This window comes from Daucus carota, chromosome 1, assembly GCF_001625215.2.
Source record: "Daucus carota subsp. sativus chromosome 1, DH1 v3.0, whole genome shotgun sequence".
Lineage (NCBI taxonomy): Eukaryota > Viridiplantae > Streptophyta > Magnoliopsida > Apiales > Apiaceae > Daucus > Daucus carota.
This window is the reverse complement of record NC_030381.2, coordinates 54,190,168-54,206,290: the sequence shown is the minus strand read 5'-3', so window position 1 is coordinate 54,206,290 and position 16,123 is coordinate 54,190,168. Positions and strand designations below refer to the sequence as shown.

At 34.7% G+C, this 16,123-nt stretch overlaps 3 protein-coding genes and 1 pseudogene across 4 annotated transcripts; 1 reads left to right on the top strand and 3 right to left on the bottom strand.

The window, feature by feature from the left end:
• Nucleotides 1-2,988: 2,988 nt before the first annotated feature.
• Nucleotides 2,989-10,682, bottom strand: LOC108210927 (uncharacterized). Of its 2 annotated transcripts, XM_064086117.1 has the most exons (10): nucleotides 10,526-10,682; nucleotides 10,301-10,406; nucleotides 9,211-9,290; nucleotides 8,799-9,128; nucleotides 8,147-8,223; nucleotides 7,968-8,010; nucleotides 7,813-7,881; nucleotides 7,539-7,602; nucleotides 4,382-4,441; nucleotides 3,731-3,954 (listed from the first exon to the last, which is right to left on the bottom strand). In XM_064086117.1, the coding sequence occupies exons 1-8, from the start codon at nucleotides 10,538-10,540 to the stop codon at nucleotides 7,597-7,599; spliced, it is 726 nt and encodes a 241-aa protein (XP_063942187.1). In that variant the 5' UTR covers nucleotides 10,541-10,682; the 3' UTR covers nucleotides 3,731-3,954; nucleotides 4,382-4,441; nucleotides 7,539-7,596. The 2 variants fall into 2 exon arrangements, with proteins under 2 accessions (XP_017237912.1, XP_063942187.1); XM_017382423.2 differs by lacking the exon at nucleotides 7,539-7,602 and having other exon boundaries at nucleotides 2,989-3,954.
• Nucleotides 3,448-6,291, top strand: LOC108211080 (pollen receptor-like kinase 4). Its single transcript, XM_017382616.2, has 3 exons — nucleotides 3,448-4,087; nucleotides 4,733-5,335; nucleotides 5,478-6,291. Exons 1-3 carry the CDS (start codon nucleotides 3,448-3,450, stop codon nucleotides 6,143-6,145), a joined length of 1,911 nt encoding a protein of 636 aa, XP_017238105.1. The 3' UTR covers nucleotides 6,146-6,291.
• A 481-nt stretch (nucleotides 10,683-11,163) lies between the features above and the next one.
• LOC108210848 (peroxidase 18) lies at nucleotides 11,164-13,152 on the bottom strand. The gene is made up of 3 exons (XM_017382322.2): nucleotides 12,669-13,152; nucleotides 12,121-12,286; nucleotides 11,164-11,889 (listed from the first exon to the last, which is right to left on the bottom strand). The coding sequence occupies exons 1-3, from the start codon at nucleotides 13,041-13,043 to the stop codon at nucleotides 11,471-11,473; spliced, it is 960 nt and encodes a 319-aa protein (XP_017237811.1). The 5' UTR covers nucleotides 13,044-13,152; the 3' UTR covers nucleotides 11,164-11,470.
• Nucleotides 13,153-13,293: 141 nt separating this feature from the next.
• On the bottom strand, nucleotides 13,294-15,342 carry LOC108224942 (aspartyl protease family protein At5g10770-like; annotated as a pseudogene).
• Nucleotides 15,343-16,123: the final 781 nt, after the last annotated feature.

Genomic DNA, 16,123 nt, shown 5'->3' with positions numbered 1-16,123 from the left:
ATATTCGGTTTGGACGGTTCGGATCGGCCGGTTTGAACCGGTTTCGGATAATTATGCTCAGCCCTATGTGAATGTACAGTAAAGTCGTCTGTGAGATCTCCGTGAGTGGATTAAGTATTTAAGCGGGTGTTTTGGGCTTTTGGCCATGCTTAGTTTTGACGTATTCGGTTTCTTTTAATATTTTAAACTATTTTTATTTTTATGTTGTTTGCAAAAGAATGTGAAGTGTTTTTTACAAGTTTTTTAGACTTGAAAGTTAGAAATGTTAGTTTTAGTTTGGAATTTTTAGTGATTTATATTTTATTATGAAATTTTTAAATTTTAATATGTGATAAATTTTATTTAATAATTTGAATTATTTTTAAATTTATAAATTAAAATTCCTAAACACACAATTGACCTATAAGTAAAAGTTATCCAAAAACTGTTATAAGATATAAGTCAAGTTCACTTATCACTTATAATTCTCTTTTTTATTTTAAATAATAAATCACTTCTTTTAAGTTAAGCCAAACGGAACCTAAGTTATGTGCCATTTTTTTAACAGAAATGTTTAATTTAAAAATTGTTATTAGAGAAAACAAATCCTTGAAAAATCGATTTCATTTTTTATAAAAGTTGTTACATATTTTTTATTTCAAAATATGCAAATATAAAATATATTAGTAAATGATCATTTGTGCTTGTGACCGAGGCAGATCATTCATCGGCCATTGATTAAGTTGTTAAGCGAATCAACTGTGATGATAGATGCAAAAACCTCAGGACTACAGGCCCTGCTATGTACAATTTGGCCAGATTTTATCAGCATATTAGGTGCCCTGCATATAAACCATCTAATTAGAATAATTATTTATGGGTCTTTCTAATGTGTGCCCAAGGGCACACAATAAACACTAATTTTGATGAGTTTGGTGGGTTTTTATTAGTGGACTTGGTGCAAATGCAGAGGGGCCATCCATATTTATGATTGGAGGACCAATAAAAATGCATCATACTCATGAAAGTTAGCGCGTGCCCATGGGCACATCACAGAAAAACCGTTATAATAAAGTCACCACATTTGCAAGTTGTTAATTTTACATCATAATATGCCGATAGGATCTGAATTGCACCACATTTACAAGTTGCTGATTGTCATGTACCCCAAATCTAATTCTAATTTTTTTTCCCAAATGATCGGTAAATAAATAATCGGTTTGGCTAGTGTATGCCCATGGGCACATGCTAAGCACTAACATTAATAAAAATGGAAGGTTTTGATTGGTGTAGTTGTTGTAACTGCAGAGGGTCCACCATTATTAAAGAAGGTAAGCCAATAGAAACCCTCCAATTTCATAAATTTTGGTGCTTAGTGTGTGCCCATGGGCACACCATAGAAAAACCGTTATTATATTACTCATTAGAAAGACCTTTATTATAATGATATCGGTTTTTCTATGGTGTGCCCATGGGCACACATTAAGCACCAAAATTTATGAAATTGGAGGGTTTCTATTGGCTTACCTTCTTTAATAATGGTGGACCCTCTGCAGTTACAACAACTACACCAATCAAAACCTTCCATTTTTATTAATGTTAGTGCTTAGCATGTGTCCATGGGCACACACTAGCCAAACCGTAATGATATATAGAACAAATTGTTACACAGAAAATATGCATCTGGTGCTCATTGAACAAATACAAAATTCCAAGAACAATCTTAACTACTTGAATTTAGCTTAGCAGTCTATTGATCATTAATTCAGACCAGCCACATAGAACATGATTAACTGTTCAAATTCAGCCTCATTCTGGAATCCTTCCAAATAGACGAGGCTCTCGGTGCATTCATCAAGTACTGTATTTTGTATACCTCGGGTCTCTGCAGAAAGAATCTTCTTGGTGTTTTTCTTTCTCTAATCATTAAGATAGAAGTCATGGAGGTACTCGCCAAGATATTTCTTCATCACAATGTGCCCGATACCCAAAATAAAATGGGTCCGGGTCTCGTAGATACGTATGTCAGTAGCATACATTCGGCAGAGAGATAATATATGATCATGGTAAGTCCCCAACTACCTGGAGGTCTTGGGAGAATTGATTACTTAACATCTTCATCCCCTTCGTCGAGTTACGGATTCCATTAATGCATGAAGCAGCATGTAATTAACATATAAGACAAAGAAGACTATCACAACAGCCAATAGAGAAAGTCGTACCAGGACATTGTGATTGTGGTGGCAGTTTGAAGATAATGGATTCTTCATGAGTTTGATAGATGATATTTGATTAATGCCCAGTTTCCTCAACTTATCTTTCTGTTCTTAATTAGCCCAGATCATGTAATAGTATTGCTCCCTGGATATATAGCTCATCAGGCTATGTCTGTAACATGTTTTTGTTTAAGAATTGTGTATGTAACTCTATTTTTTATGCATATATTAAGGTAGTTATAATTATATTGTTCTATAAAAATTTATATTTAATCTGTGAATAAACATATATGTTACAAGTAAATATATTTGTTAAATCTATAATTATGTATCTGTCTGAAAGATCATGATCTTTTGTTTTGTAACTATCTTTCGAAAATATATATTAATCTATAAGTACGTATCCAAATTTCTGTAAAGATCATGATTAATGATGTAATTTACAGGAAGGATACTAATCCTTGAAAATGAATATTCCATTATTAACAACTCTGCAGTTATTTTTTTTATTTGCACCTCTAGAGTTTAGTCTTTTTCATATCTGATTCCTCGCTCTATCCAAGCAAACAGAACCTTAATTGATTTTATACTTGCTGTTGGAGATGGATCCAATATTTCGGACTAGCTGGGACAAAAAATACAAGGAATAAAGGTTTGCTGATGATACTAACCAAGTCCGAAAAATAAGTTCAATACAATAGACATGAATACATGATCCGAAAAAATAAATTCAATATGTAAATTTTATAGAATTTAACTATTTAGGGCTATAGACGAATAGTCGAGGACACCCTTGGATATCAAAATACTACTATGAAGAATTTAGATTGTTTCAATACGGTTGTAAGTAGTAGTGAGACGGCTGAGATTACAATACAGATTAAAAAACTTAATCATCAATAACAAGAGCAAACAAGATTATGCATATAATTTAGTAGTATTATATGTCAGCATCATAGTAAACAAGGAAACTACAAATACCAGATTATCTTAAGCATGCCATCAAGCCAAACTGGCCAACACTGTGTTGAAACTGAGCGATGCCGGCTTGATTTAAACAGCTCATAGCTTGCAGGAAAGACCTCGTCAATACCAATTACCATCCTTCTTATTTGTCCCTCCCCGAGCACATTTCGTTATTGCATTTCTTACACACAAACATAACTCTATTCTCAGGCACTGCAGAAGAAGAAGAGCTGCATTGAGAATTCGGAGAAGCAGAGCACACGAGCAGGACAAAAGTTGTAAAATAATGAGGCGGGCTATTTTGCTCTTTGTACTGTTAATGTGCATCGCTGTCGGGTTGTCTGATGATTCAGAAACAGAAATTCTTCTGGATTTCAAAAAAACATTATCAAATGCCGGTGCACTAGAAAATTGGAATAAAGATGTTTCACCGTGTAATGGTAACAACGCGAACTGGAATGGCTTGCTTTGCAAAGCAAACGTCTTAAATGGGTTGCAACTTGAATCCATGGGGCTTTCAGGCACCATAAATTTTGATTCCCTGTCAAAGTTGCCAACTCTGCGTTCTGTGAGCTTCATGAACAACAACTTTGACGGACCAATTCCTAGTAACATCAACAAAATCCGCGCTCTTCGAACACTCTACCTGGCAAATAACAACTTTTCTGGAGAGATTCCTGGTGATGCTTTTAAGGGTATGAATCAGATGAGAAGAGTCTATCTGGGAAACAATGGTCTCACTGGCAAAATTCCAAATTCCCTTGCCACTCTGTCTAAGCTTGTAGATCTGCAGCTGCAAAACAACAAGTTTGAGGGTGAAATACCTAATTTTAAGCAAAAAGATTTGATAGCGAATTTTGCCAACAACAAACTTGAAGGTCCTATTCCATCTGTCTTAAGCGATGAGACTGCGAGCTTTTTTGCTGGTAAGTATTATAATATCTTCTAGCTTTATGTTTAAATAATGATTTATAAATTCTGGTAACTGGTGAGTATAATAGGAGCTTTTAGCTTTATTTTAAAATAATAATTTATATCCATTCATGAATTACCAATATCCTTTCAGTCCAACCAAATTTGCGTTAGTAATACAAACTGTTGGGTTAGATTATAAATTATCACATTCTCTTTTTAGTATATTTGTCATTTGTAAAGAAGATGTTATAAGCTACACAGTCTCATATAGGAAGATATCAAAAAGAATTTAAATTAAAAGATACCTTTGTTTTTGAAGCATCTGCCTTGAAGTAATCAATATATTTTACCCATGCATGCTAGCCCTAAAAATCAACAAAACCAGAAAGTTTATCAGCTTCAAATAATTAATAAAACTAAGTTTTCTTCACTGTGAACAGTTTAACATAATAAAAGCTATCCATATATAACAATTGAAGTCCTAATTATAACAAACTTTAATTTATACCAACAGATTATGTTGGGTGCACATCAAGGATATACTAATGGCAACATAAAGAACATGCAAAATAAAATCTATTTCTTCTTTAATAAGGCACTTTTATCGATCAATTATTCATTTGTAGTAATCATATATTTCTTTCACTGCGAATCAGGAAACAATTTATGTGGTAAGCCTTTGAACAATTGTCCGGCATCCAAGAAGAAATCCATCCCGAAAGTCCCCATCATTGTTGCGTCTGTTGGGGCCCTAGCTCTAGCTGTTATTGTCATTACTTTATTATTGTTTCACAGGCGAAACAGACGCAAAACGTCAAAAGTCGAAAGACTAGGGTCAACAAAATCTCAGAAGAAAGAGACCAAGTATAACTATGATAACAGAAAGGAAATTGGATTGCCTAAACAGACAGCTGATAACTACAAGAAAACTGAACAGACTGGAAAACTACATTTTGTGCGGAATGGCACAGAGAGGTTCGAGTTGCAAGACCTCCTCAGAGCATCTGCTGAAGTTTTGGGCAGCGGAAGCTTTGGATCATCATACAAGGCTATCCTTTTAAGTGGACCAGCCATGGTTGTAAAGAGATATAAGCAGATGAGTAATGTGGGAAAAGAAGATTTCTATGAGCATATGCGGAAGTTAGGAAGTCTATCGCACCCTAATCTACTGCCGTTTGTGGCGTTTTACTACAAAAAGGAAGAAAAGCTTTTGATCACCGACTTTGCTGAAAATGGTAGCTTGGCTAGTCATCTCCATGGTAAGTTGATTCTATCAATTGCAACAACTTCATGTATAGCATAGTCAACTTCATGAAATTTCTGGCATTGCCTTCACGATAGAGTGCTCTAGTTGTGGAGCCTGCACATAAAATTCAGATTTAACATGTGTTTTGTACACAGGTAATCTCAAACCTAATCAACCAGGACTTGATTGGCCAACACGCCTAAGAATCATTAAAGGAGTGGGCAAAGGATTAAATTATCTATACAAAGCTTTTCCCAGCCTAGCTCTACCCCATGGTCACTTAAAGTCGTCCAATGTGCTACTAGATGAAACATTTGTACCTCTGTTATCGGATTATGCTTTAGTTCCTGTAATCAATAAAGAACATGCCTATCAGTTTATGGTAGCCTACAAGTCCCCCGAGTTGGCACAAAATAACCGCCTCACCAGAAAGACGGATGTTTGGTGTCTGGGAATTCTAATACTTGAGATGCTGACAGGAAAGTTCCCTGCAAATTACTTAAAGCAGGGAAAGGGGGGAAATGCAGATTTAGCGAGCTGGGTAAATTCTGTTGTTCGAGAAGAGTGGACAGGAGAGGTGTTTGATAAAGATATGAAAGGGACTGCGAATGGACAGGGTGAAATGCTAAAACTACTGAAGATTGGAATGTGTTGCTGCGAATGGAATGTGGAGAAAAGGTGGGATTTGAAGGAAGCTCTTGAGAAGATTAATGAGCTTAAGGAGAGAAACAGTGAGGAAGATCACTCTTCTTATGCAAGTGATGACATTTACTCTTCACGAGGATTGACCGATGATGAATTCACTTTTTCAGTCAATGGATGAGTTTTTTCTTTGCCAAGTTCTCAGCTCCTGCTGCATTTCCCTGTTCTTATCTAGTTAACGCTCCTTTCATCTTTCTTCTTCGCCAATTGAATGGAGGGAGTACTGAGGAGTGCGTTAAATGGCTAAAAGGTGTCAATTTACAAAAGTGTCCTATTCTCAGGAGAGTTACAATAATATATCAACTCCTAAGCTGATGGACAAACAGAGCCCAGTCAACAAATTGTTTTGTCTTTTTTGTGCTGTTGGGCCTATAATAAAGCTCCCATCTTTATTGATGTAGTTATATTTTCATCTAAGGAGATCATTTGTAAATCAAAATTTGTTTGTTCAATAAGTATAATCATTTATGTCTTTAATATATACTATAGCCTACATCCCTGTACAAATAATGGATTTGGAAAGCCTACTTGGTCAGCGAATGCCACTTTCAGGCCTAGTGTTACTGCCCACTATAACTGTCTATATGCCTATGCAAGAAGAAAGATGATGATATCTACGAGGATTAAGCTACATGTATACTCATCAATTAACAATTACATAATGAACTTTTGTGTTCCGCTCATACCCTTGGATTGAATCTATAGGATCTCAAAACTTGGGAACGACTACTAACTTATTTCGTAACCAAGGTTTTCTTCCTACAGATTATAAGCTATAACTAAGGTTAATCAAATCAGCAACAAATTAGCAATCAAACTTATGGGTGATTGCTGTATCCACAAGAAAAGGCACAGCTTCAAATTACTCATATATGAAGACTAAATTATATGATTAATGTAAACTAGCATATCACTGGGAAGGAGCAATTCTAAAACATTGAGTAGCTTTCCTATACTCTTTTAGACGATCATTTATAGAAAAGTGGGCTTGGAGTTCCTGAAGTCCACTTCAGGTAACTTTTATTTAATGCAACAAAAACAAGTATAGAATTATTTCTCGTTTATTCCAATCATACAGATGTAAAAAACATGCAAATAAACAAATTTGTATTATAATTGTATTTGTGGCTTGGAGAAATCAATGTCTAGCAACAAAAAGATAATGGATCTATATCGTTAGACTTACAAAAGAAAATAAAATTATTAAGAAGTCTGTGCAGTGGGAAAACTGACTTGACTAATCGAAAATGCAATTCTGAGGTGATACATAGAGTGATAGATAAAAACCTCCCAAATATGTATAACTTTGCTTCAGTAATTTCACAAAGAAAAGTTTGCATAAAAAATATCACTGAACTTTAATTAGAATATAACATCTTAATTACGATTCTGAAATAATACATATCAAATTCTAAATTAGAACATACCAAATCCTTAAAATATGGTTAAGATCAACCAGTAAAACCAGTTATATTCTACAACATCGCTGAATAAGATTATATTTCTTTGCATACATCTTAATCTTTTTTTGTTGAGATCATCGAAGCTAATATTGAGAACTTGTGTCATGTGTTAAGCCTGACATATTCAGAAAGAAAACCTTGATTAGGATGAGGATCTTTTGGAAAAATAGTATAACAGTATATCTTGGGAGCAGACAATCAAAAGATTTTCTCAAAACTTTCATATCTAATGATTAACAAAAATAAAATTCACTGCTTACATGTGTATGTATTGTTTAATTCAATATTTTAGCTAGTAAGCAGAATTTGCAATGGAGAAAATTACCTCAAGAACTGCTTTAGCTTCAACACCAAATACTTTACAAAGAATCTCATAACTTTTCTCAGGTCCTGTCTGCAAAAGTGTATGTATTATTTATTTATCTTTGTAGGTTTTGAGTAGGGCATACTATAAGGAGAGTGAAAGATATATCTAATTACCAGTTGATTGACTCTTGACGGTGATATACTAGATATTGTGTACCTGTGCAAGTTAATGTTTCGTAGATTAACAGATAGTTATAGTTGCAAGTAAAAATCAAAGGTACCATCCAGAATTAATGCAGCATGGCAATGCTGAAAAACGGATAACGATAATAATGTGCTTCCACGGATGTTACCTTAGTTTACTTAAATAGAAGTTCATAGCCAAGAGATTTTCTTTTTGAACAGTTAGCACCACAGCACTCATACGATTCTGAAACATAACAGAATATATATCACTATCACACATTACCATAGCGTTTGGTCCTCTCACAATCAAACATAAGATAGAAAACCTACAAAACTTCAGCAAGGAGAGGGACTGAACATAAAGTTAAAGAACAGAAAAAATTCTAGTTATAATAGGGGAAAAATTGCAAACCACACGTGTTGCAGGCTTAAATAACAAATATATACTTGATGATGGTGCAAGCTTTTATATAGGATGCATACTTAAGATTGTAAAGTGAAGGGTTATGTATTATATTGCATCAACTATACACTTTCATTTAGCAAAAAAAAAAAAAAAAAAACTATACACTTTCAGCTTTAACCATCGTATCTAACAATCAACATCGTGACAGTGGACACACATAAAAGGTTTACACACTTTAAATTAACCAATCTGATGAACACATGTCTGTTGTTAAAAAACTACATGTATCCGATTGGACATTCTGTACAGCCTGTAAGCAAGATAATCACATAAGTTCGTATATAACTCACAGTGGGATCACCAATTCTGTAGATAACATGAAAATTATTGAAAAGAAGGGAGAAGTATATAACCTCGCATGCTATAAGCTCAATTAGTTGCATCAAGAAATTTCCCAAGCCCTTTCCTTGAACATGAGGCTCAAGCTGCAGTTCATATACATACAGAACAGGTACTTCTTCTTCTAAAGTAAATCGGAAGTGCACAAATCCAACAATAGTCTCTGTATCGTTTGCACAAACAGTTTGAGAGCCTCTTCCTCCAACTGATTCAGACATCTGGTTAGGATCACTATTTGCAGTCTCGTATATAAATATATAGCGCGCTTCTGGCGAAACCATTTCCTTGCGCTTACTCTTTTCCTCAGATGGCCACTCAGATCCATATACTTTTTCCATATTAATCTTTAAAATGGACCACATTAGAAATTCTACTAATATATGCAACCAGCAAAAGAAACTAATGTAAACACAATAAAACTACAACCTTAAGGATATTTTGAATATGGTGCTTTAGAATTGATGAGAGTTTATCCCCGCGTCCTGACTTCAAGTAAAAGGAGTGACCTAGTAATAAAAATAAAAACAATAGTACAATTTGCATCAAGGTAATGGAATATATATATAGGGAGAGTCTCACTCTAATAAAAACCAAATCATTTTAAATAATAGTCACTAGTAAATTGTGTTCAAAATCCCCATTCTTAATTACTAAGATCAAAAGTTTTCTGTTTTCAAATTTCAACAAAGAAAAATCCTCTCACCCTCCCTCTCTTTTTCTCTATCCCTCCCTTCCTTCCTTTCTCTCTCTCTCTCTCCCTCTCCCTCCCCTTCCCTCTCTCACTCCCTATCTCTATCTCTATCTCCCTCCCCACTTCTCTTTCTCCCTCTTTCTCTCTCCCTCCCCCTCTCTCTCCCCCTCCCCCTCTCTCTCTGTCCGTCTCCCCCTTCCATCTCTCTCTCTGTCTGTCTCCCCCTTCCCTCTCTCTCCCCCTTCTCTCTCTCTCCCTCTCCTCTCTCTCTTTAGGCTAATTAATTTATATATATATATATATATATATATATATATAGGGTAGCACTCCATAGCATACCCTCTTATATGGAGTTACGTAGCACACCATTATAAATATATACATAATATATATTTTATTATATCTTTTATGAAATATAATTGCAAATTTTGATTATTAAACCGAAAACGAAGTTATACAATTTTTTTTATACCAAAGATCATCTAAAATTATGCAATATCTCAATATGATTCTATAACAGAATAATAATCATCCAGAATTATTCTGTTGTAGAATCAGTTTCGAAAATATACTTTTTTCAATCAAATTTTAAGTGTTAAATTACTTAAAATAGATTTATTTTATAGTATTAAATATTAGAATCACGTTTTATATGTATTCTATAACAGAATTTATAATAAAATTGATGATTTATAGTGGCGCACTATGTAACTTCATATAAGGAGTCCCTCTCTTGAATGTTTGCCTATATATATATATATATATATATAAACAATCACCCACACACACACATTACACATAGTAACATACTAAAACTACAATTACCCTTATACTGGTAATGCCGAAACTGCGAAAACAAACACAAATGATCCTTCTCCGGAGCAGACGCAGCCTTGATAATCTCACTAATCGCCTTCTTCTTCTCAACTATCTGCTTGTTAATTCATCAATCAACATTACATAAGCACATATATTACTCGAATTTCAAACTATTTTCAGAAAAATAGAAAAGAAAATCAAAGACAAACAAAGATAATGTAAAATGCTCGCCTCTCTTCTTTTCATATTGTCTGCTCCGGCGACTGAAACTAGCCAATTTGATCGGAGATTGCGAGATTTTCCGACGCCGTCAATACAATTATGCAATCACAGGACAGTAGGACGGGCGTAATGTCAATTTAACCCTCAGAAAGAATCGCATATATATCCCGTTCTCCAACTAATATTATTTTTATTTTTATTTACCATTATTTATTTTGCAGGTAGTTTTTTTCCCCTAATTTTAAGTTTAATTAAATATTTGCTTAAAAAAGTTTAATTAAATATTGAACTTTAATATTGTCCACAAGCGAGGTTAAGGTGTTGTTACTAAAAGTAATAAAAGCATTTTACTAGAAAAACAGAGTAAAGATTATTTAATTTCAAATATATGTTTTTTAAGTTTCGTGAGAAGCGTTTATATATTTTGATTGAAATAGTGAATCAAGATCTACTACATATTTCACGTAAAGAAGATTAGACTACTAGAATCGAAATTTTATCAAAACATCATTTAATATCATATTAAAATATAATACTAAAATTAAAAATATTGTCAAACACATATCAATTAATTTCAAAAACCATCCACTTAAATGTGTGTGAGTATCATTTTTGTGTTAGAATAAAAAAATAAAATTGTGGTCAGAGCCTCTCTTATCGGAAATTTGATAGAGAATGACGATACTCTCTGAATTTTCATTTCCATGCGATTCGATATTGGTCACCCCATATTTAAGGTTTTTTTCTTTTTTTTTGAATAAACCCCATATTTAAGTGTTAGTATCTGGTGCAGTTCTGCATCATGAACAGATTACTGATTAAATCGAGTACATAATAAATTAAAAATTGAAGTTATAGTATGTTCAAACAGATTAGTCGAGATAAGCGCAAGTTGGTCCGGACATCGGTTTAACAAAAAAAGAAAGCAGTAATTGAATATATCAGCTCCAATTCTCACCCGTTAATTACAGAACAGGACCTCCTGATCTCACCATCCTCCCCTGTCTTAACATCAGTACTCGCAAGCCTCAAAAATGCTTGAGCCCAATTTTCGAAAAATCTGTTTTTGTCATTCGCAAACTCTTCTACTTTCTTCAGACTCTTGGCATTGTCAAGCAAGACTGCATCAGACTCGAACAGTCCCTTGTGAGCTAACAGCATCTGGTAGTACTCATTATCGAAAATAAATGGAGTTCCGGGGTCATTGTTAACTGTAATCGATGTCTGAGCTTGTGATGCGCCACATTGTTGTGTTAGCTCAGCTGCGTAAGTGCTGTCAAGTGATGTGTCAATGAGCTTGAGGTTGCCTTTCGAGTCGAGTTTGAACCGCTCACTGAATGCGCTACAATGTGCTGATCCTATTGTGTGCGCCCCTGTCCAGGAAAATTGTTGCTTATTTACATATTTTTACGGTTTGTCATGCTAAATGCTAAATTATATGCATTTCACTCCTGTATAGTTTTTGCATATACACAGGGTTCATCATTATTAAGAAATAAAAGTCAATCAAAATAAATCAAATATGAAAATTTAGTGTTTAGCATATGTCGAGACACAATCGACACAGTAGAAAAACCGTTATTTTTATGGTAGTGAAAGCACACCTGAGAGGGTGACAAGGTCATCGAAAGAAAGGCCTTTGGCAGAGAAGATGTGCTTCATCTGGTTCAGACTAAAACTTGTGTCCACAATATTGGGTCTCACATTAGATGCCAAGGAAATTTTCCCATCTTTTCTACCTGTTGGAACTTCAATTCCTGGTCCACCAGTCTGCATGATAAAAAATTAAAAATATCACATTCAATACATTTTTAGCTTAGAAAACAACTGCACAAGAACCCCGCATCAGCGAAACTACGAAAATATGAATATAAACAATCTTCTTGTTATTTTCACTTAACAAGTGATTTATACTCTTTGCCCAACAAAAGTATGACACTCAACTCCCATGATAATAACACAACATTTGATACACTTTTGGCGAGAACAAAAATTAACACAGTGCACAAGACTCTCGCATCAAGAGAATCATGAAAACGTAAATATAAACAATCATACTACACTCAATTATCAAAAAAACACAACTACCTTCTTTAGTAACATAACCATTCATAATTCAATCAAAAAAAGATCGATATTTCTGGGGACTTACAAATTCGACAGCATCTCTAGCAGCCAAAACAAGTATATCAGCACAAGAAACAGTATCCGGACAGAACATCTCCACCACATTTTTAGCCACTTCAATCACCTCGAATCCTCCCAACGAAGCATTCGCAGGATCAGACCTCTCCGTATCATTCCCCTGCACCAGAACCGAACCATCACACCCTTCCACAAAGCAATCATGAAACAACAGCCTCAGAAGCCTCCCTGGCACTCTCGGATCATTCGACGAAGCTGCTCTCACCGTGTCCTTCACCATGGTTTCCAGCATTGGACACGAAGCAGCATAAAAATCGAAGGCAAGCTCCGAAGAATGAGCTGAGTAACTCAGACACAGCAGCATTATATATGTTAACATCATCTTCAGATCAAGGCCTAATGAAATACATGTAATTTTTAAGTGTTTGTCATGTTTTGTCTTAGGACATGACTATTGACAAGGGGGAGGTTCGTGTAATAAAGGCAGCATTTATATAGTTTGGTGTTGTCAGAGGCTTTTGCCTCCAGAGTTGCCATGACCAAATAAGTTCAGCTTGTCAGAGACTTTTTCCAGAATTTAAAAATACAAATTTTGCGTTGAAAATTCCAATCAGTCATAGTAAATGGTGTGGCTTCGATTAATTAATAAATCAAACTTTGCGTTCAAATTGTGCGAGTTACTTGCTTTTAATCAGTGTTCTACAATTCAACCGATTAACCGATTAATCAGTAATCAGACGGATTTCAATAATATCATTTGATGTATGTATCTTTTGGAAATCTTAAATTCGAAGGTTTTATTGCATATTCATGATAAGTGTTTATTTGTTCTTTCAATAATATGCCTTAAATCATTTCTTCCGATGACTGAAGGCAATATTTCATATTTTCCGGCACTTATCGACACCGAAATTAAGTTGTTTAAGCACACCCTTTAAGCGCAAACCCTAATTTCCCTCCTGCAACATCATAGACAACTTGCATAGTCCTCTGCTGAAGATTCCCGTAAACGAGCGTATCAGATACATCGCTGTTAGGGGCGAAGCCGAGACACATCACTTGCGACGAACTGAACGCGTACATAATTCCGGAATCATCAAGATCGATTTTCGTGTTACCACCGAAAACAATGCTGATGGTTGGAATCTTCATTGTACTGTATTTACTGAAGTCGTAACATGTGTCGAGTATGGAAACTGGTTTCGCCAGTGGATAACTGGTCATCTGTTTCCTAATGCTGTATAAGCTGACAGAGGTAAACGTGTGATAACTGTGCCAGAATCGATGATAGATCCGGGGGTGGAGAATACAGTAGGACTGATTTGAAGTTTCTAGCCGCCTACGTACATTGCAAGAATGTCGATGGAGTAAAATCTTTTGTCTGGCGAACTATTGAATGGAGTGTACTGTACCGAGTTTGAGACGTATGATTTTCCAAAAATCAAGTAACCTGTTTTACTGGATGTAGACGGAAGACAGTAGGAGAAAACTTGTCTGTATTGTTTCGATGTTTGCTGAACAATTGAAAGCGGATCTCTGGCTAGTCCGAGTACTCCAGCGGTCTGACCAAACAGACCTTGATTGTTTTGGCCACATCCGAAGAAGAAATTGGGGATGACATTGGTAGGAGTTAGCGTTAATGTATCTTTCGCGAAGAATCCTACTGAGGAGGAGTTGTCACCGTATGAGGTTGCGTATATACATGTGGTGCCCTCGGTGGTACAGGCTGGAGTGCTCCCTGTCGCGGATTTAAGTTGATTACACTGCGGTGTATGACATGAGATGTTCGAATAGGTAGAGGATTTTGAAGGATCGAAAATCGGTTGGGCCTGGTCATAGCATGATCTTGCGCATGGTTCACATTGTGTCCATGTAAGGGAACTTCCAGTGTCGAAAACTAGGGACAAGTCGTTTTTTGGTGTTCCCAGACCGAATGTGACAAGGTAGTTGTTAGTGCCTAATGACAAGCCTGATTTTGCTGGAAACGTGACGGATTTGGTGGAAGCGAAGGTGTTTCGAGCTGCGTTGAAGTTGATTCGGGAGTTGATTGATTTTACCCGGGATTCATCGGCAGCTAGGAGTTCTAATGCTGATGGCAATGACGATTGTTCTGTTTTGTGGCATGGTCCATGTTTGTGCACTACTTTGAGTGATGAAGGAGATGGTAGTTTGTGACCTGTTAAATCATTACATTGCTGTTAGAATATAATAAAGGCAGAATTATGTACAGAATGATGTGGATTCCCTGTCATTCTTATTTCATGAGTACTCTGACTCACGAATGTGTAGAATATAATATACGATCCTCGTTACTCCTTCTCCTCACACTCTGATATTTAAAAATACACAAACATAATAACAAGTGATGATAAAGGAAAGAGTTTAAAGGAAGAAAGGAAAGAAACCTTGTGAAGCGGAGTCGCAGACAGAGTCTGGAAGAATAGAACTGAGTTTGATGGTATGAAACTCATGTGATTCCGAGGCCAAGAGCTTTCTGTCAGCAGCTGCAACTCCATTATTCAAAAAATAAACCAGGACCAAGCTTACTATGAGTAAAGAAAAGAAATGATCAAGTGATTTAGAGGAGGATACAGCAGTAGAATTTCCCATTGAGCAAAGCAATGTAATTCTTTTTCAAACTGCTTCTGCTCTTTCAACTATCTATCCTCGATCACTAAGCCTTATATAGATGGATTTAGTATACAATTGTTCGTAGATGCATGGTTTTCTCATGTATTATATTATCTTGCCTCTGTGCCATTTCATAGTAGGTGTACAAAATTGTGCACATAAATGGATTTTAATTGAAATTGTCCACCCAAATAGAGGTGGATCATTCTAGTTAAAATCTATTATGTACAATTATGTGCGCCAAGCATTTTGGTTCATATACATTTCTTATGGAAAGTTGGGCACCTTTTTAAATTTTTTTTATAGAATATGATTTTATAAGTTATTTTTAATTTTTTAAATATTATTTAAAATTTAAAATTCTATTCGGAACCAATTTTTTAAAAAATAAATTATAAAATTATATTTTTATAAAAATCTTAAGTATGTGTCAAATAATGTAAGAAAATTGTATATAATTGGTGGGAGGGATGAAGTATAAATTAATTTTGATTATGGTTCAGTGAAAATCGTTTGAATGAGTTTAAAGTTATGACTATCACTTAATGGGATTAATCTCATAAGTTTAGAGTTTAAAATGTCTTTTCAAATAATTTTGAATTATTAGTGATTTATAAATTATAAAAAAAATAATAATAAAATTAAAAATGATTTATAAGTAACTTATGATTTACTACTAATCTTTATAAAAAAAATATTAGAAATTTATGTTGATGAAAAATAACTAACCTTGGATTTAAACCTTGACTTTAAAAATATGAATAAATTGATGAAATAAAAATTTAGAAAAATATTATATTTGTAAGAGAATTAAAAATATGATCAAAATTA

Excerpts from the sequence above, each read along its gene's own strand:
- LOC108211080 (XM_017382616.2), top strand. The coding sequence starts at position 3,448 with ATGAGGCGGGCTATTTTGCTCTTTGTACTGTTAATGTGCATCGCTGTC. Across the intron at positions 4,088-4,732 it reads GACTGCGAGCTTTTTTGCTG|GAAACAATTTATGTGGTAAG; the intron begins GTAAGTATTATA and ends ACTGCGAATCAG. Across the intron at positions 5,336-5,477 it reads CTTGGCTAGTCATCTCCATG|GTAATCTCAAACCTAATCAA; the intron begins GTAAGTTGATTC and ends TTTTGTACACAG.
- LOC108210927 (XM_017382423.2), bottom strand. Across the intron at positions 8,224-8,798 it reads TTGAGCTTATAGCATGCGAG|AATCGTATGAGTGCTGTGGT; the intron begins GTTATATACTTC and ends GTTATGTTTCAG. Across the intron at positions 7,882-7,967 it reads CGTCAAGAGTCAATCAACTG|ACAGGACCTGAGAAAAGTTA; the intron begins GTAATTAGATAT and ends ACACTTTTGCAG.
- LOC108210848 (XM_017382322.2), bottom strand. The coding sequence starts at position 13,043 with ATGATGTTAACATATATAATGCTGCTGTGTCTGAGTTACTCAGCTCAT. Across the intron at positions 12,287-12,668 it reads CTAGAGATGCTGTCGAATTT|ACTGGTGGACCAGGAATTGA; the intron begins GTAAGTCCCCAG and ends TTTATCATGCAG. Across the intron at positions 11,890-12,120 it reads TGACCTTGTCACCCTCTCAG|GGGCGCACACAATAGGATCA; the intron begins GTGTGCTTTCAC and ends TTTCCTGGACAG.